Genomic DNA, 27,571 nt, shown 5'->3' with positions numbered 1-27,571 from the left:
TAAAGGCTTGCCAGTTGCCATCTATGAGAGTGTGTGTGTGTGTGTGTGTGTGTGTGTGTGTGTGTGTGTGTGTGTGTGTGTGCGTACGTGCGTTCATGTGTGCGTCTGTCTGTCTGTGAGGAGTTAAGTCCCTTACACACCTGGAGCGTGTATTTCATGTGATTAATTAGCATTAATTTAAACTGCTGTTTGTACATCCACAAAGAACACCAATATTACGGGGCCATGAAGAAACGAGGTCAACTTTTCAGTGCGAATAAAAGCATCAACCTTTGTGCTCGAGGCGTAACCAAATTAATAGTTTGATGTGAAATATTCGCAGACCCAGTCCTTGTTTGCTTGAACTCGTCTAACACACAGGAGGGAGGGGACATCAGACATGTGGGCCGATTTGAGTGTCAGCCAAGTCCAAAGTCACACAGTAAAATCCTACGTTAATTTAGTATAAACATGGATTTTTACACTGCCACAGTTAACCATATTAACCATGGCATCCCTATTTTGGGCCTGTCGTTATAGGTGACATTTTTCAAAGATTTTCTTTTTGCAAACTCCAGAATTTCACAATTTTGTTTTTGTTTTGTTTTTAAAGATTTTTTTTAGGCTTTTATGCCTTGTATTGATAAGACAGTAGGCTGACCGGAAATGGGGAGAGAGATGGGGAGTGAATGCAGCAAAGGCCGTAGGGATTGGGAGTCGAACCCGCGACACGCTGTCAGGTTGGATTACCAGCCTAGGTGCCCATACGGTTACGCCAACTTGTCTGGGCTGAATTTCACAACTTTTAAATATTTATAAAAAAGTAGGTCTGCAATTTCATTGCATAGATTTTACTGTGTGCTAATATCCACTATCCACAAAGTATTTTGTATTTCTACAGACGACTGTTTTCTATGTTGAACTCCAGCAAATGAGTCTAACTAGCGTAGCAGTGTGAGGCCTCCCTCAATTAGGTGACTTGCCTGTCGTTCTCTCATCTGGCACCGGGTGGAGCCAGCGAGCGACAATGTACAGGTAGCAGCCATCAAACTCTTCCTCTCTGGAGGGGCCGGAAGGTTCCCAGCAAAGTGATTGATAGGAACCAAATAATCACTCTGACAGTGTGCAAATGTAAAAATAGAACCAATTATGGGGGTCCATGGCACTGGGGGTCCTTGAAATGAAAGGTTTGAGAACCATGGACTACTGTTGTACTAAGTAGTACAATGTCATTGGTTTTAAGTCTCTGTGTGTGTGTGTGTGTGTGTGTGTGTGTGTGTGTGTGTGTCTCTCTCTTCCCCCATCTTTCTGTTCCTCTGTCTGTCTGTCTGTCTGTCTGTCTGTCTGTCTGTCTGCCTGCAGTAATGACGGTGTATTTCACGTGGCTCTGCCCGTGAGTGTTCAGGCTTACAGCAACGGCAGGGTGACCTGGACACCCCCTGCCCTGTACCTCAGCTCCTGTGGAGTCCAGGTACACACACACACACACACACACACACACACACACACACACACACACACACACACACACACACACACACACACACACACACACACACACACACACACACACATATTTGTAGGTTTGTTGCTGAAGTTGAAACCAGCTCAACTTCTTTGTAGCTCTGTAGATGCTGTAGCTTTTGTAGCAGCTACAAACGTCGGATGCATCTTATTCTTTGTATCTTCATGTGGCTGGCTTCCATTAAAACCCAATAAAACCGGGAAAGCATTTTAGATTTCTTTGACTGTTCGAAAATAGCAGATATACAAGCGTCACTGTTCTTGTAGATCTGCAATTTTTGAAAAAACTTTGACATTTTTTTTTTAAAATTATTCTTAATGGGTTAAAAAGAATGGTAGCCTGCATCTTTGTAGCTGCCAGTGTGAACGCAGCATCACAATCACTGCAGCACCTTTACCTTTCCCACCTCCTCCTCCTCCTATGACCTCCCCTCTCTCTCTCGTTGTCCAGGTGACGTACTTCCCGTTCGACTGGCAGAACTGCACCATGCAGTTCCGCTCGTACACCTACGACGCCACCGAGATCGAGCTGCACTACACACGCGACGCCAAGGGCAAGGAGATCAAAGAGATCCTGCTGGACGACGGCTTCAGCGGTGGGGGAGCCCGGGAATGATGGAGGGAGGGGGGGGGTGCAGATAGAGATGAGTGGAAGGATGGAGTGAGAGACAGAGACACAGGAAGGAGGGATGGATAGATATGTGGATGAATGTATGGAAAGATGGATGAATATATATTGTTGCTGTCGGGCAGAAACCTCCTATTACATATTTTAACTTTTTGTGTTTTTTCTTTTTTTTTTAAAGCATCAAAAGTAAGAGATCCACAAGCTGCTGGAAATGCGGCGTGAAGCGACGCTTTTTGAGAGATCTGCTGCTTTTGCTATTTTTGAATATGAATCCTAAAAACGACCAGTTTTGGACATAGGAGGTTTCTACCCGACAGAGAAGATGTATGGATAGATGGTTAATAATAATAATAATAATAATAATACATTTTTATTTATAACACACTTTACATTCTTGCAAATCTCAAGAGTGCTAATGATGAATGTATGCATATGCATGGATGGATAGATGTCCTTGAAAGGAACACGTTTGAGAATCACTGATTTCGGGGGGGGATTCCGCCTCATTCGCCATGTGACCGCTGTCTCCCACAGAGAGCGGCGAGTGGACCATCAGACACAAGCCCAGCAGGAAGTTCCTGAGCGAAGACAACTTCGAGGACATGGTGTTCTACCTGATCATCGAGAGGAAGCCCCTGTACTACATCTTCAACATCATCATCCCCTGCCTCCTCCTCACCGTCATCGCCATCATCAACTTCTACCTGCCCCCCGACGCAGGTAATGGCCACACACTGCTGACACCACATGGTGGTGCGGCCATGTCTGTCTCTCGAGTCCTTGCCGCTGCGCTTGCCGAGTTTGAAGTCGGTCGGTCCCATTAGGCATATGACCATATATGAGCATAGCGGTCGGATCTGTGGTCTGGACAACCGGAACTCTGTATCTGTCAGTCCTTTTATGCCCATATATGGAGATCGCTGATGTCATCAGTATATGCCCATATATGGGAATGCCCACTTTTGTGCCCATATATGGAGCTGACTAATTTGTTTGCGGCTGATGCCATGATGACACAATTAGGTTAGACAGCACACTCCCTATTTGGGCGTAGCTGCATTGGGAACTCCTTATATGGTTATGGCTGAGTCAGAGTGACGTCAGAGGTCCGCCCTCCCATTAGCCAATTTTAATATAGGATGTCCACCAAGCCCCCAGAACTGCGGAGAATGATTGAAGCCTCAGAAAATCTGGTATTGCAGGACTTCCGCATTTGGGACGCTACTGTGCATGCTTCTATCGTCTGAAACGCTAGTGCGCCTGCTCTATTGGCAACTTTCATTGAAATGAATAGGTGGGGGCAGGGCAGTCAGGATTGCACCCTTTACCTGGGAGAGACGTAAGAATGGCATTATTCCCTTCAGTCACATACTGTACACGTGTACAGTGGAGTGAATGGCCTTATCTGTTTAGAGACACAGCTCAACACTGTGTGTGTGTGTGTGTGTGTGTGTGTGTGTGTGTGTGTGTGTGTGTGTGTGTGTGTGTGTGTGTGTGTGTGTGTGTGTGTGTGTGTGTGTGTGTGTGTGTGTGTGTGTGTGTGTGTGTGTGTGTGTGTGTGTGTGTGTGTCCATTGCCACTGCTTTGACATTTAGTCACTGGGGATATACTCCACTATAGCACACATTTGTTCTCAACCTTATTCATGGTAAATCAATACTAAACATGTGCACGCCGGTGTTGCAGACGGGGAGAGATTACAGTCATTATTGGACAATTACAGTCGGAAGAGTACGACCCACCCTTGCGTTAAACCAGGGCCATATTACAAATCGTTCCCATTTTGAATTTCATGTGAACAAAGGTTTAGACCCCCCTCTGTGTAATGAGACCCTGTTCTCACAATCACTCTGCTTATTTGAACTCAAACCCTTCGGTATTATTCACACCCAACTGTGGAAATCCCACTGGGTGTCCTCCTTTATTACCCAAGGGGGAGAGGGTGTGTGTGTGCGTGCATGTGAGAGAGAAGGCAGGGTTAAGGTTGGACAAAACACTCCATATTTGGGCGTAGCTGCATTGGGAACTCCTTCTATAGGTGCATTCGGAAATACAGCACTGAGCGCACTGGCCAATTCAAACTAATAGGCGAGTGCGCTCCGGTGCGCAATTTCCGAACGCACGAGGCCTAAAAGCCAAAGAAATGTGATTTTCCAATGTTTAACCCATTAAGACCTGAGGCCGATTCTACAAAGGCCTTCTAAATCAGTAGTTCTCAAACTTTCAAGATTTTTCAAAACATTTCTAAAATAGCAGATGTACAAGCTCGCAGTGCGGCACAAAGTGACGCACTGTGAGCTTGTATATCCGCAATTTTTTAATAGCTAACGCTAAAATCTAAAATGACACCGATGCTTTCCCCGTTTTAATGGGTTTTAATGCCAAAAACACAATCAAATTGTGACAATTGTTCGTCAAGTAAAAATGTCGTGATCGTGACAGCCCCATGTCCATGTGTCTTCCAGGTGAGAAGATGGGTCTGTCCATCAACGTCCTGCTCACCCTCACCGTGTTCCTGCTGCTGCTGGCGGACAAGGTCCCCGAGACCTCCCTGGCGGTCCCCATCATCGTCCAGTACATCATGTTCACCATGATCCTGGTCACCTTCTCTGTCATCCTCAGTGTGGTGGTGCTCAACCTGCACCACCGCTCCCCCAACACGCACTGTATGCCCATGTGGGTCCGCAAGGTGAGGGCCCTCTGCCAGCTGTCACCCCTCTTAATGTGACGTCCTGCTGTGTTTGTGTGTGTGTACTCTACCATGTGTTACTATTGTCATGGGGGCCAGCTGTCCCCACAGGTGTAGTAGGACTTGAGAAATCAAAACTTGTGAGTCGTGAAAGAGAAATGCTGTTTTTCGTGGGTTAGGCTTACAATTAGGAAACGATTCATCTTGGGGGTAGGGTTTCGGATTAGGCATTCGGAGATCTTCTGTTTTCAGTGTGTGCGCAACAGTGTTAATTTGGTTGACTAAGACTAAAAGACTAAGATTTCGATATTTAGTCGACTTAGTAAGACTAGACTAAGACTTGAAGTTGTGTTGGGAAATGAACTTGATCATCATATTCTGTATGACTGTGTTGTGGCAGTAGTAGTGACACTGAAGAACACCCTCTGGTGTAATGTTGTGGAATTGATGTTTTAGGGCAGAGTGCTGTTTGAAGCCGGGCAGGATCTCCTCAAAGAATGAATGGTAACAGTTAACCACTTGAACCCCAGCACCCATATTCTGGGGGGGAACATTAGCCAAAACTAGCAGATCTACAAGCTCACAACATCATCTCAGGTCTGTTTTACTAAGAACAAGGTTAAAAGAACAAGGCATAGACAGAGCATTGAAATAATTTATATGCCATACTCCAGCTCTACAGCATTCATAATGTTAACAAATTTGTATTTCAGACAGAAAACTATTTCATGGGAGAAAAATAAAACACAAGCAAATAGTAAACTTAAATGTAAATGTAAATATTTTGGTATTTTTGGGAGATGCAAATTATGAATTAATAAATTGTTAAACTAGAAATTACTGCACAGAAATGCACTAGAAATACTGCGGATGCCTCCGCCAAGTACAGTAGCTGTTGTTTACATACTGTATGTGTCTGTCCAGACTCATATAGTATAGTGAATGAAGACTTTGAATGAATGTTTTGGGATGTCACTGTGACCTTGAGCTTTTGACCACCTACAGTACCACTAATCAGTTCATCCTTGAGTCCAAGTGGACATTTATACCAAATGTCATGACATTCACTAAAGGCATTCCTGAGATATTACATTCACACGTTTCGAACAGACATGAGGTACTGCATACTAGTACCAAATGTCATGAAATGCCCTCTAAGAGTTCCAGAGATATCGTTCATAAGAATGGGACAGACATGAGGGCACAGCCACATTAACCTTTAACCGCGACTTCTAATCAGATCACAATGTTGGAACGGACAGACGGATGGACTTTCGTACAGGCGGACAATCCGGAAACTCAATGCCTCCAGCCAAGGCTTTCGCCACCGGAGGCATAATTATCATCAGATGAATCGATTACGTAAAAATTGTCTGTGTGTGAGATCATGAGCACTCTAATACTTCAAAGGCCTGTGGTCATCTTTGTAATCATTCGGTTTTGGAACTTTGCTGTCATGGTTTAAACCCTGTGGGGCTTAAACTCCGTGGATCATAACCAACTCCCTTTGACCGCCACGTGCGGCAGCGCCATCAGAACGGCCCAATGGAAGCCGTCCCTCACGTATCGTCCCGCCGCCAGGGAAAGAACGAAATCCCCCCCCCCTCCCTTTTTCTGCTGTCAGGAGATTTTCCGCAGCTATAGTGAAGATAAAGGCAATCTCTGTGACAGCTGCCTGCTTCATGTTCCTCAGCTGTAGGGACTCAAAGCGCGGCCGCATGACGTCAGGCCCATCCGGCCTGGCAGCACCCACCCAACGAAAAAACCCCTGCGGTGCCTAAATCTGCCTTTCAGCATTTCCTTCGCTGTCGTGTGGAAACCTTGTATGTCCAAAACCGTTCGCCTACTTTTCAAGGAAATGGAACGAAATAACCTGTGTTCCAATTGATCCAACGTAGTTATTACTTATTAATACTTTTCATTGGTTCAATGTTTATTAAACCCATGGACAGAAGTAACCACTTTCGCTTTAAACATGTTTCAAAATGAGTGAACATACAGTAGCAGATCTCACAACGCGTCGCATCGCCATGCATTATGCAAGAATACAAAGTTTTGAAACGCAGAGATACGAGATTTCCGCCCGACAACAACGATATCCTTCTCAGCAGGGGGCCGACAGTGATGCCAGGAAGGCCGGGATGTGTGAGGAGTGGAGGGGGGGGGGGTTTGAGTAATGAGGTGGTGGGGGGGGGGGGGGGTTTCAGGCTTTCTAGTGAATTAAGGCCCCGTGATTTCTCCACACCCACCAGAATGTCATGTTATACCATTAACCTCCATCAATAGCTCTGGCCCTTTACATTATTTAAAGGCAATTATAAGACTGGCCATGACCATGTCGCTGCCCCCCCCCCCCCCACAGTGGTGTTAAGTAACTAAGTACATTTACTCATGTACTGTACAATTTCAGGGTGCTTTTGCTTTACTTGAGTATTTACCATTTTTGATACTTCTACTCCACTACATCTCTGTGGCAAATATTGTACTTATTTACTCCACGACAATATTATTTGACAGCTTTAGTTACTAGTTACTTTGCAGATTTTTACAATTCAGATCATTACAATTGCAAAACATACATTATTAACCACTTAAGTGCTAATTTATACTTCAGCTGATCGAACATAGCTGATTGCTTTTTTCGAAAAAGTTAGACACATTTAGAAAAAATAGTACTTTTTACTTTGGTTCTGTTGCCAATACTTTGGTATTTGTGTCGTTTTTTTATTCAGGACTTTTACAGTACTTGAGTATTTCTACTTTGTGAAATTGTCACTTTTACTTAAGTAAAGAATGTGAGTAGTTCTTCCAGCACTGCTCTGCTCAATAATCTCCTCAGATCAGCTCAGATGCAGGACGTCTGTATGATTTAATGGAATGGAATTGAAATTTAAACGCTTTGATTGGGTGATGGAGAGAAGAAAGAAGTCTTTTGACACTCTGCTTCTGCAGCCGTGTGTGTGTGTGTGTGTGTGTGTGTGTGTGTGTGTGTGTGTGTGTGTATACTTGTATTACTATATTTGTGTGGGCCAAATGTCCCCACAACAAGACAAGTATAGTAGAATTTGAGAAACAGACATTGTGAGGACGATTTTCCTGGTTCTCACTCACAAGATAAATGGCTGTTCAATTGCAGAATGTATTTTTTCGGGTTAAAAATGGCACACACACACACACACAAAATAAATAGCATTCAATAAAATCATCATCCTAAAATGTTGATGTCCTCACATGCATAGTAATACCACCATGCATGCGCGCTCATGTGTGTGTGTGTGTGGGCATGCATGTGTGTGTGAGAGAGGGAGAGCATTAGATAATTAAATGGAGATGGTATTAATGCAGTAAATGGGACTTCAATATCGTTGCTGTCGGGCAGAAACCTCTTATCTCCTTACCTCGCGTCACCAGTCATTTTTCTAAAGTCGTCCGCTTTAGAAAAATGGTGCACTGTGTGCACCTCCAAAATGAGGTTCTGCTCGTGTGTTCCGGGCCGCCTGATGACGTAAAGTTATTTCTGCTCCGACCGGATCAGGAACCCGAAAATGGTATCGATCCCAAGATACTTATAACGGCCTACTTGATCATACTACACGAGCGTAGCGAAAGTAACAGATCCGCAAGCTCGAAAGGCGCGTTTTGAGGTTGTAGATCTGCTACTTTTCAGTGGTGGAAAGTAACTAAGTATATTTACTTAAGTACTGTACTTAAGTACAATTTTGAGGGATTTGTACTTTACTTGAGTATTTCCAATTTCCAATACTTTTACTTCTACTCCACTACATCTCAGAGGCAAATATTCTACTTTTACTCCACTACATTTACTTGAAAACTTTAGTTACTAGTTACTTTTCAGATATAAATTATGATATAATGAAACATACATTAACCACTTTAAACCTATTTTATATCTACAAGCTCACAACGCGTCGCATCGCGACGCGTTGTGAGCTTGTAGATCTGCTATTTTCAAATATTTTGTACTTTTACTTTTGGTACTTTAAGTACATTTTGATGCCAATACTTTTGTACTTTTACTCAAGTAAATTTTTAATTCTGGACTTTTACTTGTAACAGAGTATTTTTATATTGCAGTATTGGTACTTTTACTTAAGTAAAGAATTTGAGTACTTTTTCCGCCACTGCGTTTGCTACTTTTGAATTTGAATCCTGGACATAATGAGGTTTCCACCCGACAGAGACGACATTAACTGATTCACTGCCAATCACGTAGATCTACACAAACCTATTTAAAGCCGCCACGTGCCAGTCGCATAGATCTACCTGAACTAAAAAAATATTCTAGACTCCTATCCACTTCCTTGTTAACTTAAAACTTAAAAATTCTGTATCTCGGCTCCTGAGTACTTTTTTTTTTCAATGAAAAATCTCTGGCACTGGCTAAAAAAATATGAAAATACCTCTGGCAGTTAATGGGTTAAGTGGAAATGCTCAGGTTTCCACCCGACAGAGACGACATTAAGTGGAAATGCTCAATGTTCAGGCTTCAGGCGTACATGTGTTATCTACATGAGATCAGTCTACTGCCTGCCATGGATTTCATCTTCATTCTATTAGTAGTGATCATCACGCACATGGAATGTGACCCGCTGGAAATAAGCGAATCAAATATTCCCATTGATCACACGTACCTAACATGCGGCGGCGGAATACAGACCGTGGACAGATTTAAAGATGCAATTATGGTTCATGTATCATTGAATTACACCATGTTATATTAATAATCATTGACATCTGTCTTTATGTGTTTTTTTCCCCCCGGCATGCGTGTGAATGCATACCTGGGTGAATTTTGTGGTAATAATAACCACAAAATCACTAGATAATTTTTATTAATCACTTTCAACTTAAAAAAAATATATTAGTCCAAGATTTGTCAAAAATGTTCAAACATATAAAATTTACAACAAAAAGTGAAAATCGCCGATCTACAAGCTCACAGCCCATCTCATCATGATTCATTGTGAGCTTGTAGATTGGCTATTTTCATGCAACGAAGTATAGAATAGGGCGTAAGTGGTTATGGATGAAGGTTTTGTGGCTGTAATAACTTAACGAAGAAGAACAACAACCTTTATTAATCCCATGGAAGATTCAGTTTCAGCTTTAGCCAGCTGATGGCTGCTCAGAGGCGAGGCGCTCGGTGGGGGCTGTTAGGGGGTTAAGTGTCTTGCTCAGGGACACATTATGCAGGGCGGGTAGGGAGGCGAACCGGTGACCCTCTGGTGACCGGACGGCCTCTCTAGCCACTAAGCTCCAGCCGCCCAGGTACAGCCGGCCTCATTGTGAAATCAGGTCTCAGTAGTTGGAGTGAATCTCCTCCGGGCTCCATGTCCTATTTTTACACTCCAGTGGTTCTCAAACTTTTTAATTTCAAGGACCCCCACTTTAGCATGTAATAGGGCCACGGACCACCATAACTCTTGAGAGTGTACAAATGGAACCAAATGGACCCGTAAGGGTCCATTTGGTTCCATTCGTACACTCTCAGAGTTAGAGACCCATAAGTGTACATGTGGTTCCTAACTATCAATCATTTAGCAGGGGACCCCCTGGAACCCCCTCAAGGACCCCCGGGGGTCCCCGGACCCCACTTATATTGAGTTATTGGTGAGCTGGTAGGTGGGAACTATAACGGGTGTCTAGGTCAGCCAGGTTGAGGTCATGGGAACGTGACGTCATTTGATTTGACCTCACAGCAGTGATTCTCAGCCTTTTTAGTTTTATTATTTCAAGGACACTCAGTTTGACATGCATTAGGCCACGGATCTACACTATAAAATCTGTGTGTAATGTATGTAACAATGAGAGTGTACAAATATAACCAAAGGGACCTGTAAAGGCCCATTTGTTTCCATACTGTATGTACACCATACACGCTGAGGAAGGCTTGACGCCGAAACGCGTCCGTGTATGCCCGTGCCTTACTTAAAAAGTGCCTGAAGGACTCGTGTGCTGGCTACTCTTTTTTCATACTTCATACATGTACGTAAGGGTCCATTTTCACCCCTTCTGGTCCCTGGACCTGATGAGAAATGGTGCCTTACAGTGTGTAGATGTGCGTAATGGATGTTGCTTGAAAGACACCTTTCCTGATTCTGAAGTAAACTTATCTCTGTTAAATTTAATGGACACTTTTACACTGTGAGCTAAACGGTTTGGAGTATGCTGTCAGTGTCTAGGGTCACAGTTGTTATGTTTACTTTAGAGGCAGCCACGTTTGTGACCAAAAAGGTTCCCAGTTCGATCCCCTGGACGGGCGGGAAAAATCTGGGTGGGGAGGTGAATGGCCACCACTTACCCCTCCTGAACACACCTGAAGTGCCCTTGAGCAAGGCAATGAACCCCCAAACTGCTAAAGTGGAGCTGCTCACTGGCCAACAGTACAAGACCGTGGTAGCACTGGGAAGTTCCCAGGTTTTAATGTGAGTGTCTGTGTGAATGTAATCTCTCAAGAACAGATTCTGCTCTGCGTTGGAATCTGTCGGGGAGGTTCGTCTTAACACATTGGGTGCCAAAACCGTATATATACGGTTTTGGCCATACTAACGTTGAGTGCCAAAACCGTATATATACGGTTTTAAAAAAAAAAAAAAAAAATGTTTTAAATTTTTTTTCCCCGATTGTACGAGACCTGTATGTGTGTAATGAGGGGATCACCGTGAGGACGGTGATCACTGAAAATATTTTGTGACTACTTGAAAAAGGTTCACAAATTGTTAAAAGTCCTGGCACTCAAAGTATAATATTTTAATAAACCTCTGGCACCCCTAACATGTACGCAGTAGCCTACAAGTCAGATCAGGAAGCAGGCCGCGCTTTACCCAATCAAATGTAGTGGGCGGGATTCACATGTCCGTCGATCCTTCCCCACTCGAAACAAGCCGAAACTCATTTAACAATAGCGTCCGCAGAGCAGACAAAACCACGGAAAGATATTCACATTTTAACTTGCTCTTTCATCATAGAAACAAGTGGGCTTATAACCAAAACGATCCATGTTCTCTGGGAGAAGTGGTGTTAGTGTTCCGTGTAGAAATATTGTTAGTGGGAATGAAAACATAGTCGCACCACCGGAAGTGGAGCGGTGAAGGCAGACTAAAACCCTGGTTTCCTTGCGCACGGGTGCTACGTTTTCTTCCGCCCAGAGCCAACTGACATTGTAACAAACAGCAGAGGTCGCTGTTTTTCCTTTTCAATGGACCCTTCGCTAAACCCCACCCCAAAAGCGATTGTCCAATGCCAGCTTAGCAACCGTTGTTAGCCTGGCATAGGTCTGGCAAGCTTTCGTCACCTGCCATAGCTGTCAATGTTATTTCGCCCGCACAGGCGCACACACACAATCATTTGCAACATAATAGCAAGAATAGGAATACCACGATAACGCAATGGTGACTATGAACCACCTACCCAAACCCGTTGGAGGCTGCTTTTCCCAAGCTGAAATCTGCACTTAGACCGGGTCCGGGTGTGTTGAACACATACACAGCTTAACGTCAGGAAAGTTACACGACACGACTCACTCGCCCAGGTGGTGTCAATAATAGGCTACTAATCACCGCAATCGTAACAAAATTCAGAATCACAGCGCTGCCTGTTTCGGATTCCGCACGTTAAAGTATATTAATTCATTTGTTCGTCTACTCCTGCTGCAGTCTTACCCTGTGGTACATGAAAACTCCTGTTAGAGTCATGGATAAACTTTAACCTGGTGTTTGCACTTTCTCTATTTACGGTCCGTACATCTATATAAACGTTCAGATTTCAAATATAAAGTGCTGACCCCATGGCAACGGATGCTAAAATTATGCACGGGACTCTCAAAAGTACCCGTATAGTCTGTATTGTTAAATAAAAAGCATTTTAATCCGATCAGTGCCCATTTTCTCATAATGTATCAGAGTGCAATACACCTACAAACCGATAGGGTCGCTCAGTTGAAAGTGCATGGAGAAAATGGCCACCGATCAGATTAAAATGCTTTTTATTGAACAATACGGATGATACGGGTACTTCTGAGAGCCCGTACATAAATGTAACATCCATGGCCATGGGATAAGCACTTTATATTTGAAATATGAACGTTTATGTAGATGTACGGGCCATAAATGGAGAAAGTGCAAACACCAGGTTGAAGTTCATCCATGACGGTCGTGACAGTCGACCGTCGTGTATCCATGGCTATTACTCCCTCTAACATTTCCCATGTTTTTAGTTTATTGAAATAATGTCATGCACATTTGTCCAGTGCATAGCCTACTGCAGGCCTTGTTGACTAGATTTAGAAGAGATTTTGAAGCTCTTGCTCCTGAAATGATCGATTATTTTAAAGGGGAAAAGCCATCATTTAACATGCAACTCAATGGGTGAGAAGCGAAGTTTGCCAGGCGCTGCCAGGCCTGGGTGTGACTAACTTCGCACCACCAGTCACAGAGTGGAGTGGGTGGGGCTTAGCGAAGGGTCCATTGGCTCTGGGTTCCCAGATTGGTGTGAATGTGAAGCAGGGCGTTGCTGAAAAAGAGCACTTGTGCTCAGTCAACCTCCCCTGGGTAAATAAAGGTAATAAAAATATACGTCAGTATGGTCTGCAGATGTGCAGCTATATGGTAGATGTACTCTAAAGGCAAATTATGCTAAATAGCACTAAAACAGTTCTAACACCTACTGTACCTTAAAGGTGCTACTGTATAGCAGCTTTGTCAAATGGTGCTATAGAACCAATAGAGGTGCCTCTAAAGAACCATGCAGGGACTGAACAGCTTATTGGGGTGGCACCTCGACCAACCCAAAGAACTGCTGATGAACCAGTATTTTGTGAAATGTATACCATAATATTAGTTTGCAAAGAGATTTGAGGAGAAGAGATAATTTTACATTTACTACATACTTTTTGAGCTTTGAAAAAAATGGCTTTTGGTAGTTGGGAAACTTTTAGTAGATGATCATGGTACTGTAAATCAAAATATAAAAACAATTTGACCATAGTATGAATCACTGTAGTGGTTCATACTAATAGCTGATCAGTGTGAATGGTTTTCATAAAAGGACATAGTATACATCTGCTTTTAGTTTAATTAAAAGCCTCTCCTCTTCAAAGCTCCTATTCAGAAATTATAGGCCATAATAAATATAGGTGTTTTTATGTAGATAGTTTAAAACTCATGTGTATTTCATTTCAGGGTTTTATGTGTGTATGCTGGTCTGTAATGTGCATATCGTTTTACTGTGTGTGACACTAATGATTTCACACTATGGGTTGTGCATTCAGGAGTTATATTCACACATAACTGTACATGCGTCTTGCATGTGTGCGTTCAGCATTATTTCAACCTTGAGTCCCTGGTAGTGTCATTGAATGCGTTCTGTGCATTCTGAGTTCTAGCTTATTATAACACACGTAAGGTCAAGACGAGACATATCGTGGAACTGTATGCTGGCATATTATGAATAGGTAGATATTAACAGAACAATTATATTCTGTATACAAAACAAACATATACAGTGTGAGTTACAAATTAACGTGTTTACATTGAGCATCTGATAAATCCACGACAATTCGTTACCGCACATGTGGTGCGTCATTTACATCTATCAGGTGCAAAATAGAGTAGTTGGATACCCCTATAATGTCATTATAATATCAATGGTATGTGAGTCATCCATGCCATGTCAGACGGGAATATCACCAGTTTGGCCCAACCAGAAAGTCACCCAGCTCTCACTTTTACGTTTTAACCACTTTAAACCTTACATCCCTATTTTGGGCCTGTCAAAACAACTTAAATACAAATTAGATTAGATTAGATTAGACTCCCAGAGGGATACTTATTTCCTCCGCCTGTTGAACATAAAAAAAACACATAAGAAACGGTAGCATTCAACACTACAACATATACAGGTAAAACAATACTGTACATGTAATCTACAAAAACATCCATACTTCCTAACACACAACATGTCAGCGAGGCAGTTTGTTTAATGCTGCAATGGCTGCGTGGACAAAAATCCTTAGCCTGGCTTTACCAGACTTATCACGTGGGATCACTCACGTGAAACTCCTGCTAAACTCCTGCTAGAGGCCAGTGGTGGAAAAAGTACTCAGGTTTTACTTAACCCATTAAGACCTGAGGCGATTCTTTAAGAAAATCTAAATCCCAACAGGTTTTTGAAAAAATATATAAAAAATTTTTTTTCACGATTTTTCAAAAATAGCAGATCTACAAGTTCATAGCGCGGCACTCGGTGCCGCGCTATGAGCTTGTATATCTGCTATTTTTTAATAGCCAAAGACCTCTAAAGTGACACATAAGCGTTCCAGGTATCAATGCAAAAGTATCAATACTGCCATGTAGAAACACTCTGTTACAAGTAAAAGTCCGGAATTCAGAATTTACTTGGGTAAAAGTACAAAGGTATTGTTTTCAAAATGTACTTAAAGTAACAAAAGTAGAAAGTACTCATTATGCAGAATGTCACAAGTTCAAAATGTATAAAAAATATTTTGAAAATAGCCGATCTACAAGCATTGTGAGCTTGTAGATCGGCTATTTTCAAATTCCGAAATATATTTAAGGCTGTAGCATAATAATAATAACAATCTATAAAGTCACTAGTAACTAAAGTTTTCAAATAATTGTAGTGGAGTAAAAGTATAATATCTGCCTCTGAGATGTAGTGGAGTAAAGTAAAAGTACTGACAACTGGAAATACTCCAGTAAAGTTAAAATACCTTAAAAGTGTACTTAAGTACAGTACAGTACTTGAGTAAATGTACTTGGCTACTTTACACCACTGCTAAAGGCACAATTTTTCTATCTCCAAGTCATTTCCGTCCAGATGGCATTATCGTGAAGTGATCATCAGTGTCATTTGCTACTGTGAGTGCTAGGGGTGGGATGGCTGTCCTTCGGCTGCTCTGTTGATGACTCTGTATTTTAAAATGTTTCGAAAATAGCAGATCTACAAGCTCTGTATGCAATGCTTTGTGAGATTGTAGATCATCTCTTTTCTAACAGACAAAAGTATAAAACGGGGCACTCTTTTCTAATAGACAGAAGTATAAAACAGGGCAAAGTATAAAATTAAAGCTCAAGGGACACTTTGGTAGAAGTTTGGGTTGTGTAGTTACCTAATGTAACTTGTCCAATTGGGGAGATATATTGCTCCGTTGCGCTGTTAATTAGAAATGAATAATCCCAAAACAGTCTCCTCATTGTCCTACTTGGTGAAACAGTTTTCAAAGTCACTGTCTTTTAGCACATGAACGAACGCAAACAATAGTCAATGAGGAGACTATTTTTTGATCATTAATTTCCAATCAACGGCAACACAAGGCAATATATCTCGCCAACTGGACTAGTTTAAACCATGACAAGGTACAAGGCACAACCCAAGCCTCTACCAAAGTGTCCTTCAAGTGATTAACAGTAGTTTTCTCCCACACAGTCCATCTGTCTGTGAAAACAGACAGATGCACTGTTGGAGGAATCCTTGTACAGGCCATTCTGTGTCCAGTCTCCTGCAGAACAGAGTCACGTAGAGTACAGCACTTTGAACAGCTGATCTATTTGCATCTTATTGAATTTGCCAGGACTACATTGTGTGTACCAGGGAGAGCAGTGTAGTGAAACATGGACAGGAGGGAAAGTCAAACTCACTCCAACACAAATAGAGGATAGAGCTGGAGGGAGTTGTGTACAGTGGTGGAAATAGTAATGTAGTGCCTCAAAGTTTTGCATTCTACTCATCGTTGCTGTCGGGCAGAAACCTTGTATCTCCATAATTTCAACTTGTTATAGTTTTTTTATTTTTATTAATGCCCTACTTTGTCATACTACCGTAAATTTCGGACTATAAGCCGCGACGTTTTTCCCATTTTTCGACCCTGCGGCTTATATAACGGTGCAGCTTATCTATGGATTTGTACAGATAACGGCCACTAGGGGACCTCCTAAATCTATGGATTTTACACCCGCGGCTTATAGTCCAGTGCGGCTTATATATGTACAAATCATTCAATTTAGCTGCTGCGGCTTATATTCAGGTGCGGCTTATATTCAGGTGCGGCTTATAGTGCGAAAATTACGGTATATTATGTCACAAAAGTAGCTGATTTACAAGCTCACATGCGTCGCAAACTTTAGGATATGCTATTTTTACAAAAAGATTTAAGTGAAAGTAGTTAAGTGTGCCTGTGGGTTTTATAAATATTTAACCAATGAATAGTATATACAAGAGTTATAGGATCCATCGGAACACAGGTTATTTTTTCCATTTTCTGAAAAGTAACCGTTTTGGACATACAAGGTTTCCACCTGACAGGTCAAACCCTTTGGGCGTCTTTAGTTGGCTTTTTAAAAAAAACTGTTTTTTTAATTTAATTTCATGAAAATTTAAGTTTTTTTTATTTTGCTACATTATTCCCTGAGACATTAAAGGCTTTTAAACTCAATTTATAGATTTGTCTCGTCTGAAGTGTGCTTGAAGTTACCCTAAGGGCTTCCGTTTCATCCATCAAAAGTAATTATTTTACATTAAGCGGATTTAAGCATCGAAAGTAAAAGTGAATTACCTTAATCCAAAACTGCCCCTATGAGCTTTATGAAGATTATTTTTCATGGCACAGTATTACAGAAGAAAGTTTAAAGAAATCCAGTTTTAGTTTTATGTTTGAGGGTTCTTTTTGAATGCTGAAATGAAATTGCATTTACCCACGAGAGACAAGGGAGAGAAGAATCTCCCTTCACTTCAGTCAATTCAAACATATCACATATTGCAAATCGTTGCTTTCGGGCAGAAACCTCTTATCTCCATATTTTTGTTTTTTCGTAAATGAATGCCCTAGTTGATCATACTACAGCTTCACACAAAAGCAGATCTACAAGCTCAAAACACGTCACTTCGCGCCGCGTTTCGAGCTTGTAGATCTGCTACTTTTGATATTTTTTTATTTGAATCCTGAAAAGCAACGGTTTTGGACATATGAGGTTTCCACTGACCCGACGAAATATTTCCTAATACAGTGAATCTGAACCTGGGGTCCGGGCCCCCCTTGGGATCCCAGGCCTCGTCTGGAGGCAGTCCAACATGTTGCACAAAACCATAACTTGGTTTCATCCACTGTTTGCCTACAGTATAATTACGTTCTTAATGTGATATCAAACAGTGGTTCCCAAACTTTTTAGCTTGAGACCCAAAAGAGAAATTTGATGTCTCCCCGGTACCCAAACCAGGGAAAATAGCAGGTGTACAAGCTTGTAGATCTGCTATTTTCACCACTTGTTAAGTATATACAATGTATTATGTATGAAATTATTTTGTAAAATGTTTGATAATTTTTTTTTGTCTTTTGAAATAATAATTAACACAATTGTAGGAAGCGAAAAGGGATATTTACTGGTGTAGACGTTGGCTACTGTACTGACTGTCATGTTCTCTCCTCCGTCAGATCTTCATCCACACGCTGCCCCGCTACCTGGGCATGCTGAGGCCCAAGGTGGAGACCCCCCTGTCCCTGGAGACCCTGTCCCACCGCCACCGTTGTGACAACATCATGGCCATCACCCGCGCCGCCGGAGACGAGTACTTCATCCGCAAGCCCATGAACAACTTCATCTTCCCCAAGGCCAACAGGTGAGGCCAGAGGGTCATCTGGACCGGTGTTCCCCAGCGCCATGGGGGGGCGCCAAAGACCACAGGGGCGGGGGTCTTGTCTGTTTGGAGGTAGTCTAACCAAAATTCATAACTTGCATCTTTGGGTCTATAAATTATTTGGGTCCCAAAAAAATAAAAAAAATAAAGATTTTTCCCAAATTGTCCAAAATAGCAAGAATAGCCGTTCTACAAGCTCATACGCTTGTAGAAGAAGTATTTCGTTGTACAAGAAGTATATAGGGCTTAAATGGTTAACTCTTGGTTATACAAGTGTGTGTGTGTGTGCGACTGTGCGTGCGTGCGTATGGGGGGGGGTCTCAGTTTATGCCTGATCCAAGGAAAAACTGTTGGGAACCACGGGTCATATCGTTGCGGTCGGGGTGGAAACCTCATATGTCTACTGTCTGCTGTTACTTTTCAGGATTCAAATAAAAAAAACGGCAAAAGTAGCAGATCTACAAGCTCAAAACGCATCGCGCCACATTTCTGCTTTTGTGTGACGCTGTGGTATGATCAAGTAGGGTGTTAATTTACGAACAAAACACAAAAAGTTAAAATATGGAGATGACAGGTTTTTTCCCAACAATAACGGTGTGAATGTGTGTTTATTATGGAAGTGTTATCTTGGGGTCAAATGGACGGAGCGCTGCCTTGTCTCTCTCACTCCTACTGGGAGGGCACTCTGACCACTGGGAGGGCACTCTGACCACTGGGAGGGCACTCTGACCACTGGGAGGGCACTCTGACCACTGGGAGCTGCCCTGTACGAACCACTATGGATGTTCTGGTGGTTTGCTGATCCACTGAGGGACTGCACTGAAGACACAGGGGGTTAAGTGTTTGGAGGAGGGTTCTCAGCAGCAGTGGTCTAAAGTATCTAAGTACATTTACTCAAGTACTGTACTTAAGTCCAATTTTGAGGTATTTTTTTTACCTTACTGGAGTACTTCCAGTTTTCAATACTTTAACTTCTACTCCATTACTGATCTGATCTCAAAGGCAAATATTGTACTTTTACTCCACTATACAGTAATTATGTACAGACTTTAGTTACTATTTACTTTGTAGATTTGGATTATTATTGCAAAACCGCTTCATACCTATATACTTTGGCAATTTGAAAATAGCCGATCTACAAGCTCACAACGTGTCGCTTTGCGACTGGTTGGATTTTTCTCCATTTTATACATTTGAAAACTTGTGAAACCTTCTCCATAATGACTACTTTTACCTTTGGTACCTTAAGTATATTTTGATGCCAATACTATTGTACTCAAGTAAATTTTGAATACCCTAACTTGTACTTGTAACTTGTAACTATTTCTACAATACGGTATTGATACTTTTACTTGAATAAAACATTTGAGTACTTCTTCCATCACTGGTCCAGGGATACAAAGCTTTTCCAGTCACGACCTGCTTCTCTGACCTCAAGTGTGTGTGTGTGTGTGTGTGTGTGTGTGTGTGTGTGTGTGTGTGTGTGCGAGTGTGCGTGCGTGGGGAGGGGAGCTTGTGTTGCATACAAAGCAAACCTTTCTTGTGGAGGACATGCAGGTCAGGCCAGCGGAATGATAAATGAATGAATGATCTGCATTTTATTGATCGTTTTTTTTCTCAGCAGACGTTTTCGCTGACAAGCCTAGGACCCCGGTGAACCCCTTTAAACCCGTTCAAACTGCACGCATATGGGATGTGACAACCGCTCTCATGAAATGATTACTGGCACGAAAATATTTATTATATGGTCATTACCTTACCATAACCACATGAACCACGCTAGCATCTCTATTCTGGGGCGAACGAGGGTCAAGGGCAGTGGTGGACAATAACTAAGTACATTTACTCGAGTACTGTACTTAAGTACATTTTTGGAGTATATATATTTATTTTTCTGCAAGCACATGAGTTTAACCCTGAGACAAGCGACTGGCCACCACAAGGGGTGAATTCCCCTTCCCCAACACAGCTGAAGTGTCCTTGAACAAGGCACTGAACCCCCAACTGCTCCAGTGGAGTTGCTCAGTGGCCAACAACAGTATAAGACTGTGGTTGTGTTGGTCAGCTCCCAGGTGTGGGTGTGAGTGCACGCGTGCGTACCAGGGCGTTGCTGAAAAAGAGCATTCGTGCTCAGCATACCTACCTGGGGTAATTAAAGGTTATAAAAAAAACATCCGTTGCATTTCAGGTCCTACTGAATAAGGACATTTGCGTTCATACATACAGCCCCACCGCTTAAAGTCTGGATTATATAATGTCCAGGTTACAGTGCATGTGTGAAAGCCACTATACATTTTAAAATAGTTAAATTGTGATATTATCAAACACACATATCCAAACATATCAGACAGATACATTTCCCAAAAGAAAATCCCATGTATATCCCATGTATAGGGATATCAAAAGCGGAGGCATGTGGATCCCCATCCCCTTAGCAAATGGAACCCTGTCCAAAACTGTTGCATTTCAGTATTCAAATTCAAAAGTAGCAGATCCATTAGCTCGAAACGCGCGTGTGGATTTGATGCTTTTGTGTAACGCTGTAGTATTATCAAGTAGGGCGTTAATTTTCGAAAAAACACAAAAAGAATATGGAGATAAGAGGTGTCTGTCCGACAGCAACGATATACAACATTCATGGTTGTGGATGTGGTGCGCCTGATGTTGACGTGTCAGCGATATTCTGCTGATGCAACTGTGATTAATGTCAGCCATATCTAACCACCAGCAAACAAACATCACCTTCCTCTTCGCCTTTATTTGATGACACAGACGGATGATAAAACGGTGATAGACGACATAAAAGCTCAGTGTTCTAGTGGTGGTGGATTGTAGCTTTTTATTAGGACCACCTTCACTGTTGTGTCAAACTTCTGCAGCCATCAATTGCTACTATGATAAACATAAACAACATGTCTCCCCTCATACTAGAGGCCTATATGTCTCGTTGTATCATATCTTTTATGGACACCATGTAAAGATATTGTACCTTTTCTCAAAGGTAAAGATGTATCCTTGTATTGGATGCATGGATGCCAAACTTTGCGTGACATTTGTGGCACTGAAGCAATATAAGCGATGCTTGAACGCTAGTGACCCTATTCTGGGGCAAGTTAACAGCGTTCCGCGGTCCGATGGGGGGGAGCTATACCCATGGGGGACCCCATTCAATTAAGTATATCGTGTTTAAGTGGTTTAACACGTTCCTCCATTTGTAGTTTTATACATAAAAGGGCTGTTAGGTGTTAAACTTCCTAGAGTGTGTGTCAGTGTAGAGCAATATACAATATGGTTGTGTGTGAAAGTATACATCCAGAATATATAGTTAGTCTTGAATATATATCAGTCCTCTGACAATATTTGGTAGTTCCTATTATTGTCTGTATATATAAAACATTTTGTACTGGGTAGCTCCCATGGCATGAATTTGTGTAAGTGTAAGTGGGAGGCAGGCGTACAGTAGCTGTTAATCAGCATCTGTGCTTGGGTAATTCTTGCTGGATAAAACAAAAAGCTGTTTTAAAAAATACAAAACAAAAACATTATTACAATTGGATTCAGGCGGTTAGCAGACACTCTTATCCAGAGGGAGACTCGAGTAAATTGCATGAACCTTAGTCAACAAACTAAATAGTAAAGTAAAGTGCAAAGAAAATCGAAATAACATTCTTAGCATATCTGGACAAGCAAACAGGATGTCTATCTATCTAAATAACAACGTGTGAAAAAATAACCAACATCTGCTTCCTACAGTATAACTAACATATATCAAAGGCAACTCAAATTGATGCACGGAAAGTGCTAGGGGGGGCGAGGTAGAGTCTGAAGAGGTGAGTTTTCAGACTGCAGTAGAAAATTGGGAGTGGGGAAAAATGAGCCTTCAGTTGCAGTATAGTATGAATATTCAAAATGACTTCACATGTCTTGTGTGTGAATGCTTTCCCAGAGCTCCAGCCCTGAGTGGGTGGCATATCAATGTCACAGTATTTATCTTGCCAGTTTGTACCTGGCTGCCAACTACCACGCTCTTAGACTTTGATGTCCTGTAAGCTCCCAACAGATGCTCCCCTGCACACATTTTCATGTCGAGGAATACAATTTGAAAGGCAGATCTGCTCTTCTACTCAGACATTTAGATCATTTAGGGTAGGACCACTATACTGGTCGACGAGAGGTATTCCCCGAAGCTCAAAGCGCAATATCTCCCCTGTCTAAGCTGGCGTTCTTTGTTAGTTCACTGACTGAATGTTCGTCTCTCGTATAAAGGGAGACCTGGGTTCAAATCCCTGAAAGAACATACAGCACATTTTACAGACTTAAAGCTTAAGCAGACTTTACAGCCTAAAAGAAGCCTAATTAATAGACACTAGAATACTAGGTGTACAATTTAATCCAAGCAGCACTCATGCTCGTACAGTACAGTACAGTACAGTACAGAACAGAGACCCTGCTTTTCTTCTCTGCACACTGTCATATTCCCATTGTGGAAATAACAGCGACCAGCACAAATTGTCACTGGCACGTTAGCCCTGGATGGTTTGTGTATAGGTGAGTGGAGGGGGGGGACGTGGGAGCGGGGTGGTGAGGAGACTCTATTAGTGCAAATTGATGAGGCAGCAGTATCCCTCCCAGCCTCTCCACCTACAGACACACACACACACACACACACACACACACACACACACACACACACACACACACACACACACACACACACACACACACACACACACACACACACACACACACACACACACACACACACACACACACACACACACACCTCCTGACCATGCTTAATTGGGTTGTAGCTGGTGCCTTGGCTCTGTCATCGGCCAGTTTTAGTTTAATTATTATGTCTCAACGGTCCTGTTTCTGCTCGCTGACGAACTGACACCGTGAGGGATGGGGGGGGGGGTGGAGCGAGGTGGGTGGGTGGTCAGAGAGAGAGAGAGAGGGACGTGGTGTGACCATCAGGTGACATGCCAAGTGGAGGATTAAGGCCCTCAATCGGATTTGAAGGACCATGTTTGGTCCCCTCCCAATGGTACTGGGCTGGCATTATGCCTCTCTTTCTCACCGCCCCTCTCTCTCTCTCCTTCTCCCTATCATTCTCTCTGTCCCTTTCTCGTTTGATCTTTCTCTCTCTTCCCCTTTCTCTCCATCCTTTCTATCCATTTGACCTCTCTCTCTCTTTTCTTCATATCACTTTCTCTCTGTTCATACTCTTTTTGCCTCGTCTCTCTCTCGCCCCTTCTCTGGCATTCCTCTCTCTCTTCCTCTCTTGACCTCCCAGTGGTACAGAACAATGTCCCCAGATCACACACCGCCTTCTTACGTTCATCCCAGCATCAAAACATAGTGCTTCATCCCCTCCTTTCCCCTTCATCTCTTTCCATGCCTGCTGAAACCGTTCACTTCATTTAACTGGAGTCTGTGCCAGATTTTGTTATAGAAATAAGCAGCCAGGTCTACGAAAACAAGTCCAAAAGAAGCGACTAGGCCACATGAGCAGTTTAGACCTATATACTGTATACCTCGGCAATTTGAAAATAGCCAATCTACACGCTCACAATGCGTCGCAATGCTTGTAGATCTGCTATTATCAACAAATCTTGAAATAAATTGTGGAATAATTTGAAGATTTTTGAAACATTTTGAAAAACAAATCTGGTCCGAACCAGATTCACTTGTATCAGGGCTAAAACATTTTTAGATGGGGGACAAATACATATTAATTTGGAGGTCCATGACATAATACAAAAATTTGGAAGCAAGCCCAAATAAGCAACTACACATCAGAAACAAGCCCCAAAAAACCCGCAACTAACCAATATTTTCAAGCAACTTTACAGAAAAAGAAGCCCAAAGTCGCTTATAATAAGCGGGACATGGCAACACTGGTCTGTGCTCGGCCTCAGGAAGAGCCTGGATCGTCCTCTGTGAGGTCACAGCCTCAGTGCCCGCCACACACCAGCAGACAGAGGCAGTGTATCGTAGCATTGTAACCCCCCTGCCGCTTCCTGCACGGAATACCAAGCAGTCCCCCCGCCCCCCCCCCCCCCGCTCCACAGTCCACACACACCAACCAGACTGATAAAAAGTCGTCGCTTGTCGCGTGGAAACCTTGTCTGTCCAAAAAAGTTCCAGGAAATGGGGAAAAAATTACCTGTGTTCCCAATGGATCCATTGTAGTTGTTATTTAGTCACAAGCTCTTGTGACAACTTTTCATTGGTTAAATATTTATAAAACCCACAGACATACTTGACCGCTTTCATTTTCACTTTTTCAAAATTTGCTAAAATAGCAGATCTACAAGCTCACAACGTGTTGTGAACTTGTAGATCGGCTAGTTTTGCTACTTTTGTGTGACACTGTAGTGTAGTATGATGAAGTAGGGCATTAATAAAAAAGAATTACAAAGTTAAAATATGGAGATACAAGGTTTCTGCCCGACAGCAACAAAGTCTACTTTATGATCCCAGTATGCAACCCGAAGAGGCGGCGCTCCACTGCCCTCCGGTGGTGAACAGCCTGAATCGCAGCTCAGTTGAGATTGTGTGTCTTTTCTCTCTTTTTTTTGGGAGAAAGTCTCAGCGTTGACCTGCGTTGTCTCTGGAAGTGGGGTGACAGGTAGAGGTGTTTAATTTAGGAGGTGTTTCATAATGGAGCAGATGTTTGGGATGTAGCGGTCGATCCTGTGAGCCAGCTTCATTTCCCCTCACAGTATTTAAATTGGGAGCAGGGTCATTACACCGTAATTAACTAAAACTATAATTAAAACTGAAAGGTAAGAAGTGCTATAGATTATTATTTTAGAGATTGTGTCTCTTCAGAGACTTGGCATCTCTGCAGGATGCAGCCTATGGAAATCCATACTGTATGTCATTGCTCAAGGACACTGAACCTCTCAAGGCACGAAGACTCTCTCTGGACAACTTCTGGCAACGTGCCCACGCGTGTAACACACAAAGTCCCAGTAGACTAGATCACAATGCTTGAATGTTTGTAAACAAACAAACAGGTATTTCCGGGTAGAATGTCTATGGATGTTTGAGTGTCCAGAACTCAGCTACTATGTCTAGTTTGTCCAACTGTGGCTATTTATAACAAAATACTATATTTCCAATAGTCGATAACAATTTAAGTGTTCTGTTAAGGTTAATAAATGATACTGCTCCAAATGCGACGCTGACGCAGTTATGCGTTATCTAGCCGGAAATACATTTTGTGACATTATTCGGTCTATAGACCTTTTTACAGCAGCCATTTTGGCATGAAATAGTAGAGTAAACATACAGTAGGTGTTACCAATGATACTAATTAAGGTTCCATTACATTCAGGTCAAAACAGAGTCAGGTTGCTTGCTTTTTATTTGTGCATGTTGGCTAACTGGAAATACTGCTACAAAATGGAACAGAACCTTAATTAGAATCAGTGATAACACCTGTGTGGGCCCTATACTAATGTTTCCCAAACAGTGGGTCGGGACCTATTTGTGGGTCGCGGACAGATTTTTGTTGGCCGTGAATACATATTGCCTTTTTTATTCCGTTTCCTATATTTAAAAAAATATATCTTATTTCAAAAGATTTTAAAATGTTTAAAAAACACAATCACAACTTTTCATCAATTAAAAACAATTACAACATTTTTCATGAAGTATTTCATGAACAAAATCAGAAAATCTAATCATTTCCATAAATATATATATTTTTAAAGTAGTGAAAATGTGAGCTTGTAGATCTGCTATTTTCACTGGTTTGGGTCCCGGGCAAACGTCTAATTTCTCTTTTGGGTCTGGAGCTAAAAAGTTTGGGAACCACTGCCCTATACTATTGTCAGTATATGGCTGCTGTGAAAAAGGTCTCTTGCCACACACAGACACAGCAGCAGACTGCAGAAGTTTCCCTGGGCTAACCCGCCCCCCCCCGGTCGTGAATGTCTCTGTGAAGAAAAAGTGCACGCTCAGCAAACCTGGCACAGATAAATAAAAGGTTCCCCCACACCTTACACTCAGTCCCTCTCGGTCAGCTGCAATCTTTTATTTAGCTCGTAATGCTGCTCGGTCGCTCGTGACGGCGGTGAATAATATAACGCCACCCCAGAAAGCAAATTCTGAAACGTTATTAAAAGGCACAGACTAAAAGGCTCTGTGTCAGCTCCCTCCTCCCGGTTTCCCACAGAAACCGCTGGCATCCCATAACGGCCTGTCGGCTGACCGGTTCCTCGGGACAACGTGAAAAAAAGTTAGCACGCCCGTGCCTGTGTGTGTGTGTGTGTTTCTTAGTTAAAGCAAATGAGTGCAGTCAGCAGATGTGGCAGAGTGAGTGTGTGTGAGGAATGCGGAGCAGCACCTCTCACCTTGTGTGTTAACCACAGTGAAGCACAGGGGTAGAGAGCACAGCACACATGCTGAGAGGCTCCAAATCACCTTTAATTCATCTCTATACGCCACATTCCTCATCAATGTCAGTGTGTGTGTACTGTGTGTGTGTGAGATTGTTAGAGTTTTACAGTAATACAGTGAGTTAATGATATCTGATACACCTGTCTGCTTTGTGTGCATGCTTCTGTGCGCGTGTGTGTGTGTGTATGTGTGTGTGTGCGCAGGTACCAGCCGGAGGGCATGTGCACGGACCTGAAGAAGTTCATAGACGGGCCCAGCACCTATGTGACCCTGCCTGACGAGCTGAAGTCGGCCATCCAGGCCATCACCTACATCGCTGAGGCTCTGCAGGCTGAGAAGGACTACGAGGCTGTAAGTCTGTCTGTCTGTCTGTCTGTCTGTCTGTCTGTCTGTCTGTCTGTCTGTCTGTCTGGGTCCATCAATCCCCATGTCTCTCCCTCTGCCTTCCCCTCTGTCCAGGCTTGGGCCGATTTTCGATAGATTGCAAGATTTCCCAAATATCGCGTCTCTCTTTTTGAAGGGGATTCATCTCTGGCTGTTTGTCCCTCTGTCTGTTTGTCTGTAATCTCCCAGTTCTGTCTGTCTGTCTGTCTGTCGAAACATTGTTTTGTTCCACATTTTATTTCCGGCTGTCCACAAGTTTCTACTGAAGATTAGTTATGTCATAT

At 42.6% G+C, this 27,571-nt stretch overlaps 1 protein-coding gene across 1 annotated transcript in view; it reads left to right on the top strand.

Moving 5' to 3' along the window:
• Positions 1–27,571, top strand: part of chrnb1 (cholinergic receptor, nicotinic, beta 1 (muscle)) — a 52,686-nt gene that overhangs the window by 23,839 nt on the left and 1,276 nt on the right. Inside the window, exons 5-10 of the mRNA XM_080451524.1 lie at positions 1,342–1,450; positions 1,955–2,099; positions 2,666–2,851; positions 4,597–4,820; positions 18,289–18,473; positions 27,107–27,254. Of these exons, the coding sequence (XP_080307650.1) occupies positions 1,342–1,450; positions 1,955–2,099; positions 2,666–2,851; positions 4,597–4,820; positions 18,289–18,473; positions 27,107–27,254 (997 nt within the window). The remainder of the gene's footprint in view (positions 1–1,341; positions 1,451–1,954; positions 2,100–2,665; positions 2,852–4,596; positions 4,821–18,288; positions 18,474–27,106; positions 27,255–27,571) is intronic.

This window comes from Gymnoscopelus braueri, assembly GCF_963280865.1.
Source record: "Gymnoscopelus braueri genome assembly, chromosome: 15".
NCBI lineage: Eukaryota > Metazoa > Chordata > Actinopteri > Myctophiformes > Myctophidae > Gymnoscopelus > Gymnoscopelus braueri.
The sequence above is the reverse complement of the archived record's forward strand: the minus strand, read 5'-3'. Positions and strand labels throughout refer to the sequence as shown.